The sequence below is a fragment of the Vombatus ursinus genome, unplaced genomic scaffold (genome assembly GCF_900497805.2).
Source record: "Vombatus ursinus unplaced genomic scaffold, bare-nosed wombat genome assembly UNPS02014807.1, whole genome shotgun sequence".
NCBI lineage: Eukaryota > Metazoa > Chordata > Mammalia > Diprotodontia > Vombatidae > Vombatus > Vombatus ursinus.
In genome coordinates this window covers 50,287,471-50,308,134 of record NW_020954585.1, presented here as the reverse complement: position 1 = coordinate 50,308,134, position 20,664 = coordinate 50,287,471, and the positions used below count along the sequence as shown (strand labels likewise).

Here is a 20,664-nt window from a genome sequence, read left to right as displayed (position 1 = left end):
GAGAGAGAGAGAGAGAGAGAGAGAGAGAGAGAGAGAGAGAGAGAGTCAGAGAAAGAACCAGAAAAAGAGAGAGACAGAGACAGAGACAGACTGAGATACAGAGACAGACAGAGATCTGTGATTTAGTCTGTGTTTAAGCCACAGGCAGGTTCAGTGATGTGTTAGAGGAAGGACTTGAGCTGAAGTCTTTGTGACTCAAGGTTGGCCCTCTGTCTACTACACCTTGCATACATTGATTAGTCTTTATTAGTATTGCTGATAACACAACTTACATTTCTCTAGCATTTTATGGTTCACAAAGCTTTTCTCACACCAATCCAGTGAAGTGGTAAGTGCAAGTGTTGTGATTCCTACTTTACAGGTGGGGAAACAAAGGCTCAGATACACTGAACGACTTCCCTATGGTCACACAGTCAGTAATGGTTAAAGCCAGAACTCAAACCCTGGCCTCCTTATTCCAAGTCCAGTGTTCTCTCCATAGACTCCAATGCCTGGACAATTTGATCATATTTAAGAGTCTCAGAATTGAGTTCCAGAAGGGTTGGAACACTGGTGCAAATGGACAGAAATACGAGCTAAAAGGCAGTGATCTCCAAGAATGATATCCTGAGCTCACTCTTTGGGGCTCATGGCAGGCCACTCAGGAAGTGCAGATGTGGAACTCGGGAACTGAAGGACAAGTCATAATTCCTGTGTCCTCAGACCAGTAAGCTGTCCTGTCCTGTCTGTTCCTTCAACTGGGTGATGTTTCCCAGTCAGCAAACAAATGAACAATCCCATGTGCCTGAGAAACCCTAACTCTGCTTGTGAAAGAAAAGACTGCTTAGGCTTCTTCCCTGAGACTCAATGAATGTATTTAGACACTCACCACAACAGGGTTGATGAACCAGTGCCTTAAGCTCTTTTGGCTGCATACTCTCATCATCATCAGCTGGTAATTCTTCTATAGTCTCTTCACTACTAATTTCACTATCTTCTTTACCTAGAATAACTCAAAAGTCAGAAGCTTCAAAGATGAAAATCAATGGCAAAGCAAACAAAACTCTTGGATTTATAATGATTTTATCTCTTTTCTCTGCATATTTCCATTTTATTAATTCAGGAAGCTCCAAATCTACCTGCCCCTGCCCTCCACCCCCTCCAAAAGGTGACACCATCTCTTAGATTAGAAGGAACTACAATAAGGCCTGCAGTGATCTCCATATGATTGACTCTTTGAACAGCAGTAAGTAAGAATAAGACTATTAGTCTCAAACACCACCACACTAGAGGATCCCTCTATACTCCTTGTTTGCCCTCAGTGCCATGTTCACAAATGAAAACTCAAAGACTATATTTTGTGGTTGAATAGTATCTCTAAATCTTAAAAGTCCTACTTGCAAAATCAAATGGTTCCTAATTGCTCATAGTTAGCATTATTCTGATATTCACATCAGACATGGCAGATGAAGGAACTCAATATATTTTTGTTCCCCAATGGGCAGACAGAAGCCTATGCTTCGTTGATAGATTTATAGAGTTGGAAAGGATCATGCAGTTAGGATGCCAAATGTAATCTACTAAGTGTAGTATAATGCTACTTTGGGCTTTAGTGAAACAGGACAGGAAATTAAAAGAGATATTTTTCTTGAAGAACAAACAAGCAAAAAAAAGCCATTAGTCAAGGTAGAGAAACCATTCTTTCCCAGAAAGAGCTGGGTCTAAAAATGAGAGAAACAGAAGGAAGGACACACTAAATTAGGTTAGTAATAAATAAGATACCCTAATAATTAATATTAAAATATTCCTACAAACTAAGTAATGGGAATAAATTGGGATTCTTTCCTTCTGGGTACATTTTTAAAAGGCATGGATGAACTGTGTTAATCCAAAGCAGTGTCAAAGATAAACCTCCATCAATGTATAATGCTTAAAGAATTATTTGGGCCCTGTTATTTTCCTGTATAAAAAGGAACTTAGAGTAGCTATCCTCTTGGTTTAAAATAAACATTGCCTTGTGTCTAAGTTTTTTTAAAAAATGAGATTACCAAGAGAAGATGGTGTAGAGACTAGACAGGCTGATTTCTCGAACACTGCTGAAATAGGTTTCTTTTCACTTATGGGAGAATCAGAGGCTGTTTTTTCACTGGAAAAAAAAAAAGAATAAAAAGGTCTTCAAAGGACAAGTTGTAGTGTTTTGAGGTCCAAAGCAGGGCTCATTATTTTGCCTGTGTTGGTTAAAGAGAGGGATCTGGAGAAAGATACAGTCATAATTAGGGAAACAACTCAAACTTTAGCAAATCGGCTAAATGCTTGTTTATGGCCACATAGAATGTTCAGAGCTGGAAGGTACCTTAGAGATCATCTAGGCTAACACCTCACTGTACAAAGGAGAAAATGGAGGCCCAGCCTGTTGAGATTTTGAGATTTCATAAACAGGCTTTTTACACCATCCTTTTCCCCCTTCTAGTCTTTTGGTGCATTACGTCTTTAGGTAGACCCTAAGGCAAAGGTATAAAGAAGGGAGCACTACAGATCAAAGGAGGAAGTTTTGTTGGACAGAGTCACTATAAAACCTGGGCAGAGATTAGATTATGGAATTGCTGTTAAAAAAAGTCTGTTAGAAAAATGAACGAAGGAGTCTATTCTGAGCCTTTTGGGATATTTTCATCTGTTAAATACCAAAATTACACATTAAAAAAAAAGTAATAATACAGGAAGTCTACAGACTCATGGTTACTTAGGCCAAGAGGAAGCCAAAATATTATCTATATATTTTCCCCTAGAGCAAAAAAAAAAAGCAAAGTGATCATGGAATCTTTCCACAATGATGAGATCCCAGGGGCTCTTCAAATCTGATCAGTTAAGGCTTACCACATATTGACAGTGCACTACCTGTTCATCAAAAGAATTGGAAAAACCAAAAAACCAAAACCTTTGCTCACAAACAGCTGACAACAGCCTGCTGCAACACCCTATCTGCCTAATGTCTACATGCTATCAGGTGTTATTCCTGGGTGACTGTGGCACTGGCAGTTCTCTCTTTTCTACCTTTGAGTCCTATGTTCTCTCTTAATATAGAAATAGGCCTAACAAAAAAATGAATCACACTTTGAACCTGCTGCTTCTGACTTACTGGTATCCCATCCGTGTTGAGTGTGCCCTGAAAATCGACTGGATGACTGCAATAGCCTCGTCTTCCTCCTTGTTTTCAGCCACCAAAACTGGGGAATGGCAGGATGTGTTGGATCTCTACAATGTAATGATATCAAATGAGGAAAGTAAAAGTTTAACATCAAACCTTTCACAGTCAAGTTAAGGTTCACCACCCTGGATACAAGAAAGACAAAGAACAAGATCTCTTCCCTTGGTTGGTTTCGTGGATTACTAGTGCTATTAAGTGAGCAACCACCTGATTATAGGTTCTTATACTCTGAAAGCTGTTGAGATACAAATCTTTTTTTGTAGGAAATAGTGGCTAAAATGGGGTTCTTATATCTTAGCAACAAGATAAGATATGCTACTTTATTCTTCAGCCCCACCAACAGCAATTTAACTTCCAAAACTAGGCTTTCTTGGGCTGGGCCAGAGGCAAAATTAGTGGGGTCTGAAAATACACTATAGCCCAGGGCATTAGGTTAAGCCCACTGGTTAAGAAAGCTTTAAAAGACTAAGTTAGAAAAATGTTAGTACTTCCCCTAGTTGACAAACTGCACCAAAAGAAGAAACGGAGAGTGACTTATTGGGTCTGTGTCCAGCCGTCTTGATGGCTACCTTATTTGGAAAGCTGGGCATGCTGGGAGATTCTGAATCAAATGTATTGCTCGAAAACAGCTTCTCCCGTGCTAAATGTCCCCTGAAAACTGCCTGCAGCACAGCAGCCGCCTAGCAGAGAGAAAGAGAGAAATGGATGTTAATTCCCTGGAAAGATGGCAGCTACAAATTAAAGCAGATAATCACAGAAATGTTTAAGAAGAACCTTTCTCCCCATCACTCACAAAACCTACTACAATCAGAAATATCCCAATACACACTGAGAATAAACTCAATGATCCTTGACCTAATTGTCAAACTGAATCCTGAAAATCTAAAAATGATGGTACTTCTCAATGTAATTACATTCCAGCTGCTTAATACTGGCCCATATTTGATAGCTCAAGGCACGTGCTAATCTTTTCATATTAGAGCCTAGTTATCCAAAGGCTCTGGCTACTTCATACACAAATTCTAAAATAAGGCAGGGACTGACAGGCTCTTCTGGCATGGCAAAGAAATTTTTTTTTTTTCTATTTCTGGAAGTCAGTATAGAGACTTCACAGGTTCTGCCCTCTATCTCTGGGACAGAAAGTAGGGTTAATAATAAACCAACCTTGAATGAGTCTACCTTCATTCTTGCTTAAAAATACCAAATGCTTGACAAGGGAACTGGAGCTCTGATTTCATTTTAACCAAACAACAGACAGACATACTGAGCACAAAATCAACATTAGTTTCATAACTGTCACAACTGTCAGGTAAAAAGAAAGCATTTCAGTTCTTTTTTAAGGCAGCATCATAGGATCATAGATTTATTTGGATGAAGGATTTATTTTTTTTTTTGCTTTTTGGATAAGCAATGGGGTTAAGTGACTTGCCCAGGGTCACACACTTTACACAGTAAGTGTCAAGTGTCTGAGGCCATATTTGAACTCAGGTCCTCCTGAATCCAAGGCCAGAGCTCTATCCATTGCACTACCTAGCTATCCCTGAAGGACTGATTTTTGATGAAGGTATGTCACATAAAATATAAGTGAAAAAAAAAACAATAAAGAAAAGTGTCTGAACATCAGTTGGTTGCAGAAAAAAATTAAAAGAGCAATAAATTTTGGAACTAACTTAGGATTACTTGGGGAACAATCAAAGGCCAGTCACTTCTGTTTACTAACAACCTACTTGCCACTGTTAAGAGAGTGGTTATCTTTAGTAGTTACTGAAATGATATAAAACCAGGGCCTAGGTAAAGAGGATCAAAATGAGGTGCTCCTCAGATTGATGGAGGCAGGAATGTGGAAGCACTGTGATGGCTATGCTTAGCCTCTATGAGTAGAAGAATTTTTCTCCTTAATGATCCAAAAAGCCACACACTCTGGATGAACTGGGAATAGAACTGCTGACCTAAAGAAGAAATCCCAATCAGTACCTTTGAAAAAGAGAAGAAAGTGAGAAAAGTAGGCGAGAGAGGAGTAGGGAGATTTCCAGGACTTCATAAAAATACATATCAACCTACTCTGTCTACTCTTTCCAGAAAAGATGACCTGGTCCTCAATAAAGAAGCAGCTGAAGAAAGCTACATGTCTAGAACTATATACACACACACACACACACACATATATGTATATATGTATGTATGTATATAAAGATACATACATTTGTGTGTATTATGTATATATATCCACATATATATAATATATAATTTATACACACATATACAGTGTTTAGAGCTGCATACTTTTCCCTCTCATCATGAAACATCAAAATCACATCATATATTTGAAATAAAAATTGAAATGTCCTTAAAAATTTCAATGCTAATGTCACTTTCTCATTCTAAATTTAATAATGGGATTTGTTTTAATTAAAATATGAGTACTTAAAGAGATGTCTCTGAAACCTGCACAAATGTAGTAAGCTTCAATATTAAAACATCCCCTGATGTTTTATGTTACATTATTGGTGTAATAACCCACACGTACCTCATCCAGATTAGCCTCTTTTTTCTGAAATAGAAAAACAAATTTTAAATTAACATTAGGTCCTCTGGTCTTTTAAAATCACATTCTTCCCCCAGGGGATTCCATTTTTTCCCCTTACCACTGCTATTAGATCAACTAAGGGACTGAAAAACACAGTTACTATAGAAATAAAAGCAAAATGGTAACATAACTTGGATTGAAAGCACAATGAACTCTTTCTTCATCACCAGGTACTTCCCCTACTGCCCATCTAACTAGTACCAAGAGAACATAAACTCATTGATGACCCTGACCCAAGCAAAACATAAATACGAAGGCAAGTCTACTGATGAAATATTCTCAAATTAAAGATAAAGGGTTTCAGTATCAGTAATAGTTTCTACTAGTGTTTGTCACTAATGATAAGCACTGCATTAGCCAGCTGATGTTTAATAATAACTAACCTATGTAAGTAAGAAGCATAGCATTACAGGGAGAAGATCTTTCCATCACTAGAACAATAAATAGATGAGGATAAGGACTAGGACAATGTAGAATGGAGTGAGATAAAGCTGTATTTTAATGGGAAGGAGTAAGGAGTGGGCACATGATGCAAAGATGAGGCCCAAGGTATATAGAAGACTAAAGATCAATTAGCACATTACAGAATAAAAGCTAAAGACTATGAATATATCAGTAGAATGTAAGTTCCTTTGGAGCAGGGGCTATTTCATTTTTGCCTCCCCAGCATCTAAAAGAGTGCCTTGGGAAGAGTAAATGTCTTAACAGTCGTCTGTTCCCTACATACACTTAACTGACTCTTAGTTTATGTTCTCTTAGTACTAGTTAGATAGGCAGTAGGGGAAGTACCTGGTGATGAAGAAAGAGTTCATTGTGCTTTCAGTCCAAGTCTGTTGTATTTGGTCAAACTGTCACAACCCGGAGAAGAGAACAGAAAAGAATAATAAATTTTGGAACTATCCTAGGATTACTTGATCAAAGTCCTTTCTATTTTCTGAGACCCTACTTGTCACTGTTAAGAAGGGTGGTTACCCTTAGCATCACTATTCCTAACTCTAACTTAATACCCACAAAAACGCTGACCTTCTGAATGTGTGCTGGACATAAGCCAAAAGTGGGGACCAATCAATTGTTAGTTTCAAGTTCAGCTGTGGCTTAGACTTTAGATATAGTAAATTAAAAGAAAACAAAATTTCCTCTGTAGACTCAAAGCTTTGTACAAGTATTATCTCATTTATCTTCAAAATATCTCTTAGGTACAGAATAAATACTAGAAGATATTACTACCTGAGAGTAGAATGGGCTGTTTTAGGAAGCACTGAGCGTTCCATCACTGAAGATCTTTACACAATGCTCACAGAGGACCCCTTCTCAAGTCACAGGAGAAAGAGTATTCCTATTCAGGTACAGATTAGACCCAGATGACCTCTGAGGCCCATTCCAACCCAGAGATTCTGTGATTTCATACTATTTTTATTTTACAAACATGGGAACCAAGCCCAGATATACTGACTCTTAAGTAAGTAATAAGCATTTATTTATCAAGCATCTATTATGTGCCAGGAACTGTGCTAAGTACTGAGTCTTTCTACTTACAGACTGAATTTTTTTTGATCACCTTATTAGAGGTGTAGGTTTTATAATAAACAGGCACAATACAGACAAATGATATTCAGATGACTGTATTAGTACCATCGGGTTTACATTACATTGCAACTTTAGCAAAATAAATTGAGTTATCAGAATCTGAATTCTATTAGCAAAGTCTTAGAACTGGAGAGAGAAAACCCCAACCCATCTTGTTAGTCAGTTAATCAATAAAGCATTTATTAAGCACTTCCTATATGCCAGGCACTGTACTAAGCACTGGGGATACAAAGAAAGGCAAAAGACAGTCCCTGCTCTCAAGTAGCTCACGGTCTAACGGGGGCAGGGGGACGACAACACACAAACAATGATGTACAAACAAGACACATTCAGGATAAATTGGAAGTAATCAATAGAGAAATGCCACTAGTCATTAAGGAGGATCAGGAAAGCTTCTTACAGAAGGTGGGACTATAGCTGAGACTGACTCATTTATTCAACTAACACCTGCAGAGTAAATAAGAGAAGGGAGCTGAATGAAAGTGAAAAACTGAAGATTAAGGGACACAGGGACAGGGACAGTCTACATTCTGGGCTAAGAACTGCTCTAGCAGCTCCACTGTTATGTCTGTCAAGACAGAAAGGCTCACGATGATTTGCAGAACAGTAATATACTCCTTCAACCAGGAAATGGGGATTAGAACTATTCTTTGAGGACTATGCAAGTGGGGCATAGGTATCACAGTATTCAAGTAAGCAGGTAACTCCATGGTTGTTTTAGAAAAACAAAACAAAGCAAAAATAAAATATCGACAACCCAACAAATCACATTTTCTCTCTAAGATCTTTTACATATTTAGCATCTGACAAGTGGAGCAACGTATATATAGTAAGGTTTAATTTCTACCCTCCCTTGTGGTAAATTAGTTAAGCTTTAAGATTATTTGAATTCCTAGTATTTACATTGTGTACAAGTTTCCATAATCATGTAACATTCCCTACATACACTTAATCTTTTTGGCATTCTTAGAGAATTTTTTTTAGCTTCTCTGTAACCATACTTTTCTATATAAGTAAGGTCAAGTAAATAGTATTTGTCTCATAAAAACCAGTCTGCATTCCTTTAACAGAATTGGAGATAAAATTTACAGATATCAGAGTGCTAGAAACGTTTGTCTGTTATCAGAGGCCTTGATTATACGGTCAGAGATACAGTAATGTTGACTATGCAAATGAGGTCAAGGCCAGAGGGATTGATCCACGTACCAGTCAGCTTTGTACCATGAAAAACTCAGTCTTGTTAAAGTAGATTGCACCCCTAGCCCCAGTTAATCATTTCATAAATCACATTTTACTCATCTGCTTGTCAGGTGAGTGTATGAATGGCTTCAGGGCAATCCATTTTAGATAACAGAAAAATAACTCAAAAGTATACAATCTTTGGGTACTGTGGGTCAATAGCATTATTTTTCTACGGGCAAAGCAAAAGTCCTATGATTTTTACATGAAATGATGTGAAATGCATATTTGTTACACATAAGCTGGAGACTGTAAGATTCCAGGTCTGATTAAGAATTTATATGGGAATTAATCTCATCTATCTCTTACTGGGAAACCTTTTGGGATAATGTCTCCTACCCATGTACCAGCCGTAGGACAGCATGGGACAGTGGGAAAGAACACTCAATTGGGAATCAGGCTTTGCTATTGACTACCTGTGTGACTTTACAGAAATCATTTCACCAAGCTAGGCCTCATCTATAAAATGAGAGTGCTGGACCCATCAATGGCTCTGCTCTCTAAGCTCCCTTCCAGCTCTAAGAGTCTACTATTCCTAGGAGAGAGCTTTTCTAAGAACGCTTATTGAGAAGCTGGAGAGTCTAGAACAGGAAGAGGTGACAGCTACGTGGAACTACTTTTTTTTTTTCCAGAAAATATCACCTTTCTCTTGAATATCTTCCACTGAGTTTGGATAATTCTGGCAGCTTTATCTCTACTGTGCGCTTTGTTCCGTGCATCAGGGTGGAAAGTAGGAGACTGAATGGACACATTACTTGAACTCGACACAAAACCTTGCTGAGTTTGGATACAGGTAATGTTGGAGGAGATAAAGGCATCTTCCTGAGTCTGCAAGAAATTCAAGATAGAAAAGAATGAGTCATGGAAGGAAATGAATAAGTAGAAGCAGGGTAGATAACTATCAGGTAAGGTGGCAGGATATTACTTCGCATGACAGCAGGATATTCTGATCATGCCTTTTAATTTGAAGAAAAGTTGTACACACTGATCAGCTTGACAAAATCTTTGATGAGAAACAAAGTACAAACTGTAAAATGGATTCAAAGTCATTTTTCATTAAAGTTTCTAAATTTTTTTCTGGCAGCACTCTTCTTGTTGGAAAAAAAAAAAAACCAACCCTGATATCACTTGTGATCCCACCAACATGCAATACTTCAATCTTTTTCTGGTGGGTTTCAAAAAGCCTTCCTGACATTAATTAATTAATTATTCTCACATCCCAAGGCAGTAAGTAGGTGAAAAATATCAGCATCCCTATTTTATAGCTTGAGAACACTTAAAGCACAGAGAAGGTTATTAATATTTTCTGAGGTCACAAAGCAACTTAGCAGCACTAAAGATGGAACATAGAATACCTGCTTCTTGGGTTACTTAGTGCCATGACTGATCAATGCCAACATTAATGATACCTAACATCAAATGATAGGCCAAATTCTTCTGTTGGTAAAGATATTTCCTAGGGTTGGCGCAGAGGAAGGAGAATTTTGAGTTTGAATTAACTTTCTGAGGCCAAGAAGCATTTCTAGCATTACTACTATTTCCAGTAGTCTGAGTCACTATGTCTATAAAATGGTTTATAATTTAAATAATCATTTCTTAAATTAGAATTAACGAATAAAAGCAAACTTCTGATGTTGTTACAGAGATGATAACTGGAAAAGTCCTAGGTTTGTGTTTGTTTTTAGTTATTACCTTGGCTTAATTAATATACAGAAAGTACAGGTGGTAGGGTTAAACATGATAAATATCATTTTGGTTTAGGTTAGAGGAAAGAAGTTTTTCCATTATAACCATCAAATTGTTACTGTTTCCATATTGACACCAGCTTTCGAGCATACATTTTCTTTCTATACATCTTGATTTTATATTTCTAACAACGAAAATACTAATCTTTAAACTCAGTGGAGACAAAGTTATTGGAAAAAGATCTCACAAAGGAAGCAATCCAAAAAAACTATTAAAAATTTAAAACTAGGTCAAATGCCTAGGCCAGATCAATAATAGGTTTTTAATAGAATACTGCCCAGAACAATTAGCTGCCATCGTATCTGTTTGGCCAAGCATACCAACCTGATTTTTCCCAAGGTTTCTGTAACTTGGTTTAGTTACCCTATTTTATTTTCTGATAATGACCCCTCCCTTCCCTCAGAGTACTGTGATCTCATGGACAATGATGCTCTATTGAAGGGAGCAACTTGTCAATTTATTAACAGTGTAATGGGAAAGAATGGTAATTACAACTGCATCTGATTACAGCCTGCAAGATTTTTTACTCTTAGAACATATTAACACACTTCATACATAGTTGAAGAAAAGGAAGTCTTACTTAAGCAACTTGACAGCAAGTTCTAATTTTTCAAATTATAACACATTGAATTCCTTATGGCAATGGCTAGACACGGTAATAAGCTGGATTACACTGTTCCACTTAAATGCATTAAAATGATCATTAGCAATTAGTAATATCCAGATCTCGCTTCCCTATTTAGAGGACTACTCCAACCCTACCCAAGAGCCCCACCTTTCTTTGAATAAACACTAGACACTCTTGGCTCCTCTGCTTCAAAAACAAACAAACAAACAAACAAACAAAGGTTATTGGAATAAAAACTTTCCATGCCAATTACTTTATTACCCCATTTTTCAAAGATGTTCTCTATCACCTATTTATTATAAAAATTTAGGGCCTATAGCAAGTAAATTAAAAAAATTAGGAAATGAATTAGGAAGAAAAAAATAATCAATAGATTATCTCCTGGTAGAAATAAAGGGATCTTAAATGTCTAAAAATAGAAATTGCTGTGAACATCTCTGACTATAACTATATAAGGATTTAAGCTTTAACAGGGTAATAGAAAAAGTCATTATGTTATCCAGCTTTTCAGTTTCTTGCAGGAGTTGTTTCTATAAGGACAAGAGTTTGAGACTGTCCAGTTTTAGAAGAAAAAAAGATGCCAAAATGAAAAAACACAGAGTTCAACTGTAGAGCCACTGGACAAATTTCCTCAAATCTTAGCCAATACAAATTCAGCTGCTGACTATAGCACTGAATACTCTGAAGCCAAGACAATAACTAGGGAGGCAAAGGTGTTAGGAGACCCTGCTGATATGGCAACTCAGCATTTAATCGAGTTACTAGACGGTTTCAATGCCGAATTACTGAGACTAAGCAAAAGGATGAAACCTCTTGGCAAATGTGAAAAGGGCACCAGATACATGCCTCCATCTTTTAAATTCAGATAACCAGCCACAATATCAGAACCTTAAGAAAATGAAAGGAGAAAGAATGAAGAAAAAAAAAACGAACACCATACAAGAGAATTGTCTTTCCTGAATGGAATTCAGTCCAACACAATAGTGCAAAGATAGGCATTCATTGCACTAAAGCCATTTCTTCTCTAAGTCTCCAAATTAGTATGCTGAAAAGACAAGAAAATAGGACAGACGTGTTTGTATCTCATTTTCCTTTAATGGCCTAGAGAACATCTCATGGGGGAAGAGATTAAGGAAGAGTTTAAACAAACTGGGATGAGCTTTAATCTAAGAGAAACTAAGAAAACACATTCTCAAACATGTGGGGAAATCCTTATTCCTCAAGGAATATGGAATTTTTCTCTAAAAGGGTTAAAATTCTAAGAGAAGTATCTAAATTTACTGAAGGACACTGGAGAATTAATATACACAATATGGATTTCACTTTGTTAACAACTTTTCAAGTCCAAGATAGCCTTCATTCCCATTCATTCATTCAACAACCCTGATGAAGTGCCTACTATGTATAAGATACAAGAAAAGATAAAAGAAAAATAAGACACAGTCCCTGCCCTCAGATAACTTCTGTTTATATATGAGATGAAATGTATAAGATAGAACCTGATATGTGCATAAAAGAAGTGTGAACAATGTGTTATGAGAAACCACAGGAAAAGACAGACATTGATTTCAGCTGGAACTTATGTGGAAAGGCATCTCTATGTCACCTGAGAAGCTTTTCCTGAAGTTGGCATTCTTTTGTATTTTTTACAATACCTCCAAAAATAATTAGAAATGTATGGCTAAATATTAATCTTATCTGAAACCTAAAGCAGGGGAAAAAATTGGTTATATATAATGCCATGTCATTTAAGTGATTAGAGTTCCTGTATTCTTAGGATATAGAGTAGAAGACTCTGAACTCTCTGCTTTGCTGCCATTCTGTTTCCAATTGGAGATCCTGCCTGATGTTAGACAATATCTCACAGCAAATCTGAGCATTCAGGCAAACAAAGAAACTTTTCAAAAATGGCTAATTTCTCCGTATGACTGGAAGAGTGTTTCTGCATTACTTAGTATGTAACTCAACATACTGGAAAAACCACCCTAAAAACACACTTTAGGTATAGTGCATAAATTATGCTTTATTCAACAATGAAAAATGTTTTCCTTCTGAAACAGAATTAAATTGTTTAATAGGTATTTCTCCAGACAGCAGTGTGTATGTCAATAACAAAACAACACTGTACAAGCTATCAGGTGGAAGTCACACTAGCCTGTACTATGGGAAAACCTGATCTTCCCTGTTAGCTGTCAGGTTTGTGGCTTATTCAAATTTTGCAAGTAAAACTATGCTAGTGAGGTTTTTCAAATACTTAACAAATTTTTTTTTCATCTATGCCAAGAGTTGAAGTGCTTATAGTTCTACGTTTATTGTAGGATAAGGAGCCATAAAATTAAAAGTGGCATATAAAGGAATCAATTTTGTTAAAGAAAAAGAAAAACTAAATACAAATTTTATTTTCAATTGGTGGCATACACAAAGAAAACTTCAGCCTTATTAATTCTTATTTTTTAAAAGGCCCCCAGGAAACTACATAGAAACACAACCTTTAAAAAAAAGGTTTCTTCTAAAAGCAATAAAGTCTTGAATTGAATCTGTGATCCCTGTGTACCAGGTAGAAGCCAAAGATTGGTCTGCCAGCTAAGAATCGATTTCAACCTTCCAGTTTCCTTTAACAACAATGAACAAAAAGCTATAGCCAAAGAAAGCAAAGATTCTTCGGGATAAACTACTTACCTATTTCGGGTATGTGTTTTGGGGACATTTCAGCCTAAACTGCCCTTCTCTGTCATATGCATACATGATGCTTCTCTCAGAGCAAGTAGCAGCCTAAGGGATTTTAATATTTAAATTCTCAGCCTGGTGTTGGTTCTGCTTTGGCTTTCTATTGTATGGATTCAAAAGAGTCCAAGAATAAACTAGCAGGGAAACAACAGAGAAGCACAGAAGCTCAGAATTGAAAAGGACCTTAGAGCTTATCTAGTTCAACCTCCACTCGGACAGAGGGGTTACAGCCAGAAGGGACCTCAGAAATTCTCTAGTCCAATCCCCTCCTTCTACAGATGAAGAAAATGAGGATGCTTGGAGAGGTGGTGACTTTCATAGTGCTGTACAGCAAATCAGTTGCCTACAGCAGATACTCCCTAAGAGAAGATAGTTGGATCTTTCTGACACGTTCAAGGCTGACAGGGGCCAAGCCAGGGTACCTGCTGGCAAAAAAGAAAACCTCTAACAACCCAGCCCAAATGCCTCAAAATACACATTTGTAGGTCTGTAAACAAAAAAGGAAGGAAAAGAGGTGTGGGTGTATCCAGATGGACATCTGTCTGCTCACTAGGACATGCACAGAGATCTACCCAGCTTCCAATTTACTTCTAACAAGATGTTTACAATCAAACCAAATCTCTTCTTCTCAAGAGTTATATTCTAATATATTTTTCCTCTGAGTACAATTACACATTTGAAAAATTCTATAATCTTGAATTTTTTTGCATATTTCAAGAACAGCAGTGAAGGGAAGTGCCAGAGTGAATGTACCCTTGCTTGTTATGCCTTACCAATATACTGTTCTAGAAAGGAAAGTAACTGAAGAGCATAACCAACTCTTGAAGTAAGAGCAGATTCACGAAGCCAACTTGCTGATGATAAATTCATTATAAACTTCAATCTATAAAATAATAACTTAAGACATAGAAACCTGTTAGGATAACAAATGCGAAATTCATTTGTGAAAAGCCAGTTAAGAAAAAGTTTCAACCTGAGAAAAAGTTAAAATCATCCCTTAAAACTAGCTTGAGAGACCTTCAGAGCCTGAACATGGGGTAGGGAAAATACAGTTATGTATACCTCATGTGTTATCTCCATGGGATCATCTTCAATCTTTCTCTGGTCCACTTCTGTCTCTTGCAACTTCTTGGTAAGTCTCTGAATTTCCTCTCTGAAGTGGTAAGGGCAAAGATAAAATATTACTTGTAATCATAATCTTTCTTTCGAATGGTGGAATTTGATGAATGTTCCACAGTGAGAAATAGGCACCCATTAGGTTGACATATTGGCGCTATTAATAACGTGGTTTTTTTGTGTTTTTTTAGGCAATTGGGGTTAAGTGACTTGCCCACGGTCACACAGCTAGAAAGTGTCAAGTATTTGGTCTGGGGCCGAATTTGAACTCAGGTCCTCCTGACTCTAAGGCCGGTGCTCTATCCACTGCGTCACCTAGTTGCCCCAATAATGCATTTTGTCTGACCTCAAAACCTAGTGAGACAAAATGAAAATTACATAGGGACCAGATACCAAACCTGGCTTGGACTCAGACCTAGCATTAACTTAAATAGATGTAAGCTTGAGAGCAGGAACCATATACTTCCATTAAAAAGCATTATCCTACTTAGGTTAAATGGTTATAATAGGCAACGAGAAGGGGAAAAATATAATTCCTCATTACAAACACTAAAGATCCTTTAGTTTTCACCAAATATATCCTTTCCTGACTTGTTTAAATTCCCAGCTTTTTTAAAAAAAGGTTAAAGTACTATTTATTCCCTTTTCTCCCCCAAACAAATCAAGTTGTCTTCTTCAACTGATCATTTCCAAGAATTTCTTACTGATGACTCTCAGTGCAAAATATTTCTGTTCAGCTTCTGCTTTTAGCTCATCAATACTTTCAGATTAGATCTTCAAATTTTGCATTTTTTGACCCCATTCAAAATACACCAGCATGCATTTTATATTTTCTTTTCAAATTCAGGACACTTCAATCCATCTACCTCATGGTATCTTCTTTCTCCTTCCTGTCTTTCTCCGTCTCCTCCACTTTTTTCAGTTCCTTCTCCAAAGTAGATTTTGCCTGTAGTAACTGCTTCATTTCCAAACTGAATATACAGGACCAGAGGCAAATTTCAGTGTTCATTTAACATATTTTTAGTTATCATTATCTAGCTTAATCAAATGATTACAGAAATTATTTGCTATTCAAAACAATTACCTTAAATACCACCTATTTAAATGTGAATTTTTCAAATTTGGAATTAATTTAAAGTGTTTCTTTGTTCACACAAAATATAGCATTTTAATTATAACCAGAAGGATAATAGGAATGACAGGGTTTGGCTTCAGTGTGACTGCACTCTAAAAAGACAGAACTTAGCAGGCTAAATCACCAGGACCAAAGTAGAATGCCAACCAAACAGCATGATACTCAGAAACTACAGAGATAAACTCAATCTCTAAAAGTTAGATTTATTCTAACCTAGACCAGATTTGTGATTAGACAGAGTAGGAAAGAAACAGCAATGCCACTATAAAAGGAACCAAAAACAAGGTACCAGAGGAAGAAAACTGAACAGGAAAAAATTCAACATTTTTTTTGCTTTACCAAATTCTCACAACAAAAATGAAAAGGATATAAAATTGGATCAAATACTGTTATAATGGTAAACAAACCAACAAACAAAAAAAACCAATTCAGTCACTGGCCTGTTTATTTCAAGCAACATATGACTAAAATTTCACTATAAAAAGAACTGGAAACTCCTTTGGAAGTCACTACAATGGGATGTGACCCGGATTTTCATTTTTAAGTAATTTTTCTAATACTGTGATTTAACCCATTTTTTATGTACTGTAATTTATATGCATTAGGGGTAACTTAGCAAATGTTTTATTACCACTAAAACAAAATTTGAAGCCAAAGTCTAAGAAATTTCAGCATAGTAAACAATTCTTTATTGAACACTGCCAGTTTTGGACCTAACATAAAGATGGATTTCCCCCAAACAAAGCTAGATTACTTCAGGTGCAAAATTTTTTAACACGAAGCAGCAAGAACTTTTTCACATGGTGGAAGGAGGGTAGCTGTGTTGTAAAGAGACGTACTCTTTATCAGACAGCTGAGCTTGCAGGGCGCTCCGGTCCCCCTTCAGCTTTCTTACTATCCCTCGAAGTCTCTCACACTCCTCAGAGTGCTCAGATCTCAGCAGATCTTGCTGTGCTGTGTTTGGTGCTGACTGAATCAAGGGAACCAATCTGACCTGTTCTGGAGAACGAGATCCTGTGTTCTCGAGCTCACCCACTTTCTGAAAACAAACACAAATACTTAGCTATTATTTTTCTTATTCTTAGGTTTCATAGGCTTTATAGCTGGAAGTGACCTTCATAGGTCTCATACTGGCTTCGAGAGGGGACAGAGCTTGTCCAAGGGTCCACATTAAGTAGCAATGCTGGGATTCAAACCCAAATCTTCTGACTCTAAACCCAGTGTTCTATAATAATACAAATATCTGATGAAATCCTGGATAAGTACAAGAAACCAAAAGGAAATTAGGCTTAAGTCACAAGGAACTTTGCCTGTTATACAGTATACTAAAAGAATAAAGGTTGCAATTAATTAAAAATTCTGAGGCTTTGGCAATGCTAACCAGTATAATACATAACTTAGGGGAAAAGAGAAAAGTTCTTGTGAGAATTAGCAGACTCAAAAAGGTAGCAACAGAAATGCATATCAAAAGTTAGCTCTGGATCATTTAATAATGTTAGCTTAAATTTTTGTAACATTTTACAGTTTACAGAAGACTTTCCTTACAACAGTCCTGTGAGATAGTGTTTTTACACAGAAAAGACTGAGGCTCAGAGAGGTTAGGCAACTTGTACAAAGGCACACATAGCTAATAAGAATGGAACCAGGATCTGAATTTGGGTCTCCTAAGCCAAGGCCAGTCCTCTTTCCATTACTCTGGAGCTTCTAGGGGAGAAGAGTTTAGAGCTCAGGTTTAGAGTCCTAGGTAGGTGCATGGGATGACGAAGAAGCCAGAGACTGCTATGAATAAAAATGAGCTGTAGGCTGGTAGGCCAGCTTTAGGGCTTTTGATGTGTCACTTGTTATTTTTCATTCTCTAGGATCCTTCTTATAACCTACAAAACCTGAATTTTTAATTTAAGAGAAAAAAATTTGTTCTGCTATATGTGAGCCAGAAACATCTCAGTTCTCCATTTCTATCACTTCTTCTCTAAAACTACTTACTTTCAAGAAACTTTTCAGATATGCCAAAAAAAATTTATAACCACTTTTAAGCTCCTTAAACTGAAAAAAAATATTTTTCTTATGGAAGTGAATATTGAAAACTAAAAATAAATTAATTAATTTTTAAAAAATTTATTTTTGAGGTATTTGCCATTTTCCCTAAGCATCTACTTTGTACCTGTGAGAAATTTTAGGAAAAGATTTAAATTTTTCCTTTAAAGTATGTTGACATTCTATTAAATTTCAAAGGAATTAGTTTGGTTACTTATTAAAGATTTGTGTTAAGGATTTAGAAATGCAAGTAAGTTTATAAGCTTTCCAGCAGGTAAAGTGCTATGTAACATTGTGTACTGCACAAACAAGTAGAAGAGGAAAAAAAAGTACCTGTACTACACCAATGGGCATTCTGGGGCAGGCTGCTTAATGTCTCAAAGCCTCGACTGGCTTTCTTTAAAAATTTTTTTTCATTCTAAACTTACACCAAAAGAGTATTTCCATACATAACAGCAAAACACAAAAAAAGGATTCTATAATGAAACCTGGCTCTCCATCTCATACCACCTGCTTAAAAAAAAAAGCATATAACAAATTCTACACATTACTATCCTGTTTGTGCTTCCTTCTGAATTTTATTTTCTCCTTTGTGAATAAAAAAAAAAAAGATTTTTTTTTTGGCATTACTATTATGAACCCCCCTTCCCAATTAAAAACCAAGAGAAAGAGAGGGAAAAAAAAACCCCCTGTAACAAATAAGCATAGTCAAGCAGAAAAAATCCACACAGTGGCCAGAAGAAATGATAATTGCACTCATGGTTGCCAAACGAGATAGTATAGAGAGAAAAGAGAGGGCCCAAGACAAGCCTTGGGTTTTCCCCCAGTTAGTAAACATGATATGAAGATGCAGTACAGCAGACTGAAAAGCAACAATCAGATTAGTAGCTGGAGAACCAGAAGAGAACTATGTCATGAAAATCCATAGAGGACAGTGAATACAGGAGAAGAAACTGATCAAGAATGTTAAATACTTTAATAAAATAGAAAATCATTATCAACAGTACAAAAGAGATAATAAGGAAATAGAACCAAATATAGGATTCATGTTTTACAAACTCAGTATTATAAAAACCATTAGGGAAAGGAATTCTTTTTTTTTTTTTAAGTGAGGCAACTGGGGTTAAGTGACTTGCCCAGAGTCACACAGCTAGGAATTATTATGTGTCTGAGGACAGATTTGAACTCAGGTGCCCCTGACTCCAGGGCCGGTGCTCTACCCACTGCGCCACCTAGCTGTCCCTTGGGAACGGAATTCTAAAAGAAAATCTATCATCTCAATTTTGAAAGAGAAAAATGTTTATCTTTTGAACATATGGGAGAAATTATTAGACAAAGTTTGTTTGATAATACAAAAAAAATTATACAACAAAAAGCAATGTATTCAAAATAAAAAGAAACAGGGGAGGAAGGGGCGGAGCCAATATGGCAGAGGGAAAGCAGTGACTTGCCTGAGCTCTCCCTCAAACCCCTCCAAATATCTATAAAAAATGGCTCTAAACAAATTCTAAAGCAGCAGAACCCACAAAAAAACAGAGTAAAACAAATTTCCTGCCCAAGACAATCTGGATGGCTGATTGGAAAGGTATATCATGCTGGGTGGGGAGAGGAGCGCAGTTTGGCATGCGTGCACAGGCCGCAGAGACCCTGGAGCAGACCTCAGAGGACTGAATCGCCGGCAGCTGTGGTGGTTCCCAGACTTCTTAACTCATGAACGCCAAAGACAACTTAGAAGGTGAATGGGAAAAGTCTGTGACTGTGGGGAGAGAAGGAGCTAGGTCTCAGCCACAAGTCCTGAGTGTGGGCCGCGGCTGCCTCCTGAGCTTCCAGCCCATAGACTGAGGGGGAATCGAGTGGCTGATCAGAAGGGGATTGCAGGGATCTTTTTGCCAGGGCTGAGGCAGGAATCTCTTGCTTTGCCTGTGCTTGGATCTGGGTCACAGTTCTGAGGGGCGGTCCTGGGGCGAGGAGGAGCACTGGTGTGGTGGAGTTTGTTGTGGTGGTGGAGAGGAAATACCTCTCCCTTTATCATAGCACCTTGGAAGAACTGAAAATTTTCAGGTCCCTAGAAGTATCTCTGAAAACAGCTGTACAAACCCCCGAAGCTTGGGACAGTACATTCTCCACATTGGAAACAGACTCTTACCTTAACAAAGAATTTAAAACTCAAGTAATTGGTTGGGATCATGAGCAAGCAGCGCAAAAGAGAGCCAGACTATATTATCTTACTTTGGTGACAAAGAAGATCAAAACACACAACCAGAAGAAGACAACAAAGCCAAAGCTCCTACATCCAAAGCCTCCAACAAAAATATCAATCAGTCCCGGGCCTTGGAAGAGCTCAAAAGGGATTTTGAGAAGCAAGTAAAAGAAGTAGAGGAAAAATTGGGAAGAGAAATGACAGTGATGCAAGAAAATCATGAAAAGCAAGTCAACAGCTTGCTAAAGGAGACCCAAAAAAATACTGAAGAAAATAACACCTTAAAAAATAGCCTAACCCAAATGGCAAAAGAGGTCCAAAAAGCCAATGAAGAGAAGAATGTCCTAAAAAGCAAAACTGGACAAATGGAAAAGGAAGTCCAAAAGCTTACTGAAGAAAATACTTCCTTAAAAATTCGAATAGAGCAGTTGGAAGCTAGATGACTTTATGAGAAATCAAGACACTGTAAAACAAATCCAAA

The 20,664-nt window shown here is 37.1% G+C and overlaps 1 protein-coding gene across 1 annotated transcript in view; it reads right to left on the bottom strand.

Moving 5' to 3' along the window:
• IQCE (IQ motif containing E) overlaps positions 1–20,664 on the bottom strand; it is a 73,160-nt gene that overhangs the window by 7,117 nt on the left and 45,379 nt on the right. Inside the window, exons 13-21 of the mRNA XM_027874877.1 lie at positions 16,789–16,988; positions 15,681–15,785; positions 14,761–14,851; positions 9,240–9,425; positions 5,712–5,735; positions 3,754–3,864; positions 3,116–3,231; positions 2,028–2,125; positions 869–982 (exon numbers count right to left, since the gene is read on the bottom strand). Coding sequence (XP_027730678.1) covers positions 869–982; positions 2,028–2,125; positions 3,116–3,231; positions 3,754–3,864; positions 5,712–5,735; positions 9,240–9,425; positions 14,761–14,851; positions 15,681–15,785; positions 16,789–16,988 — 1,045 coding nt within the window. The remainder of the gene's footprint in view (positions 1–868; positions 983–2,027; positions 2,126–3,115; positions 3,232–3,753; positions 3,865–5,711; positions 5,736–9,239; positions 9,426–14,760; positions 14,852–15,680; positions 15,786–16,788; positions 16,989–20,664) is intronic.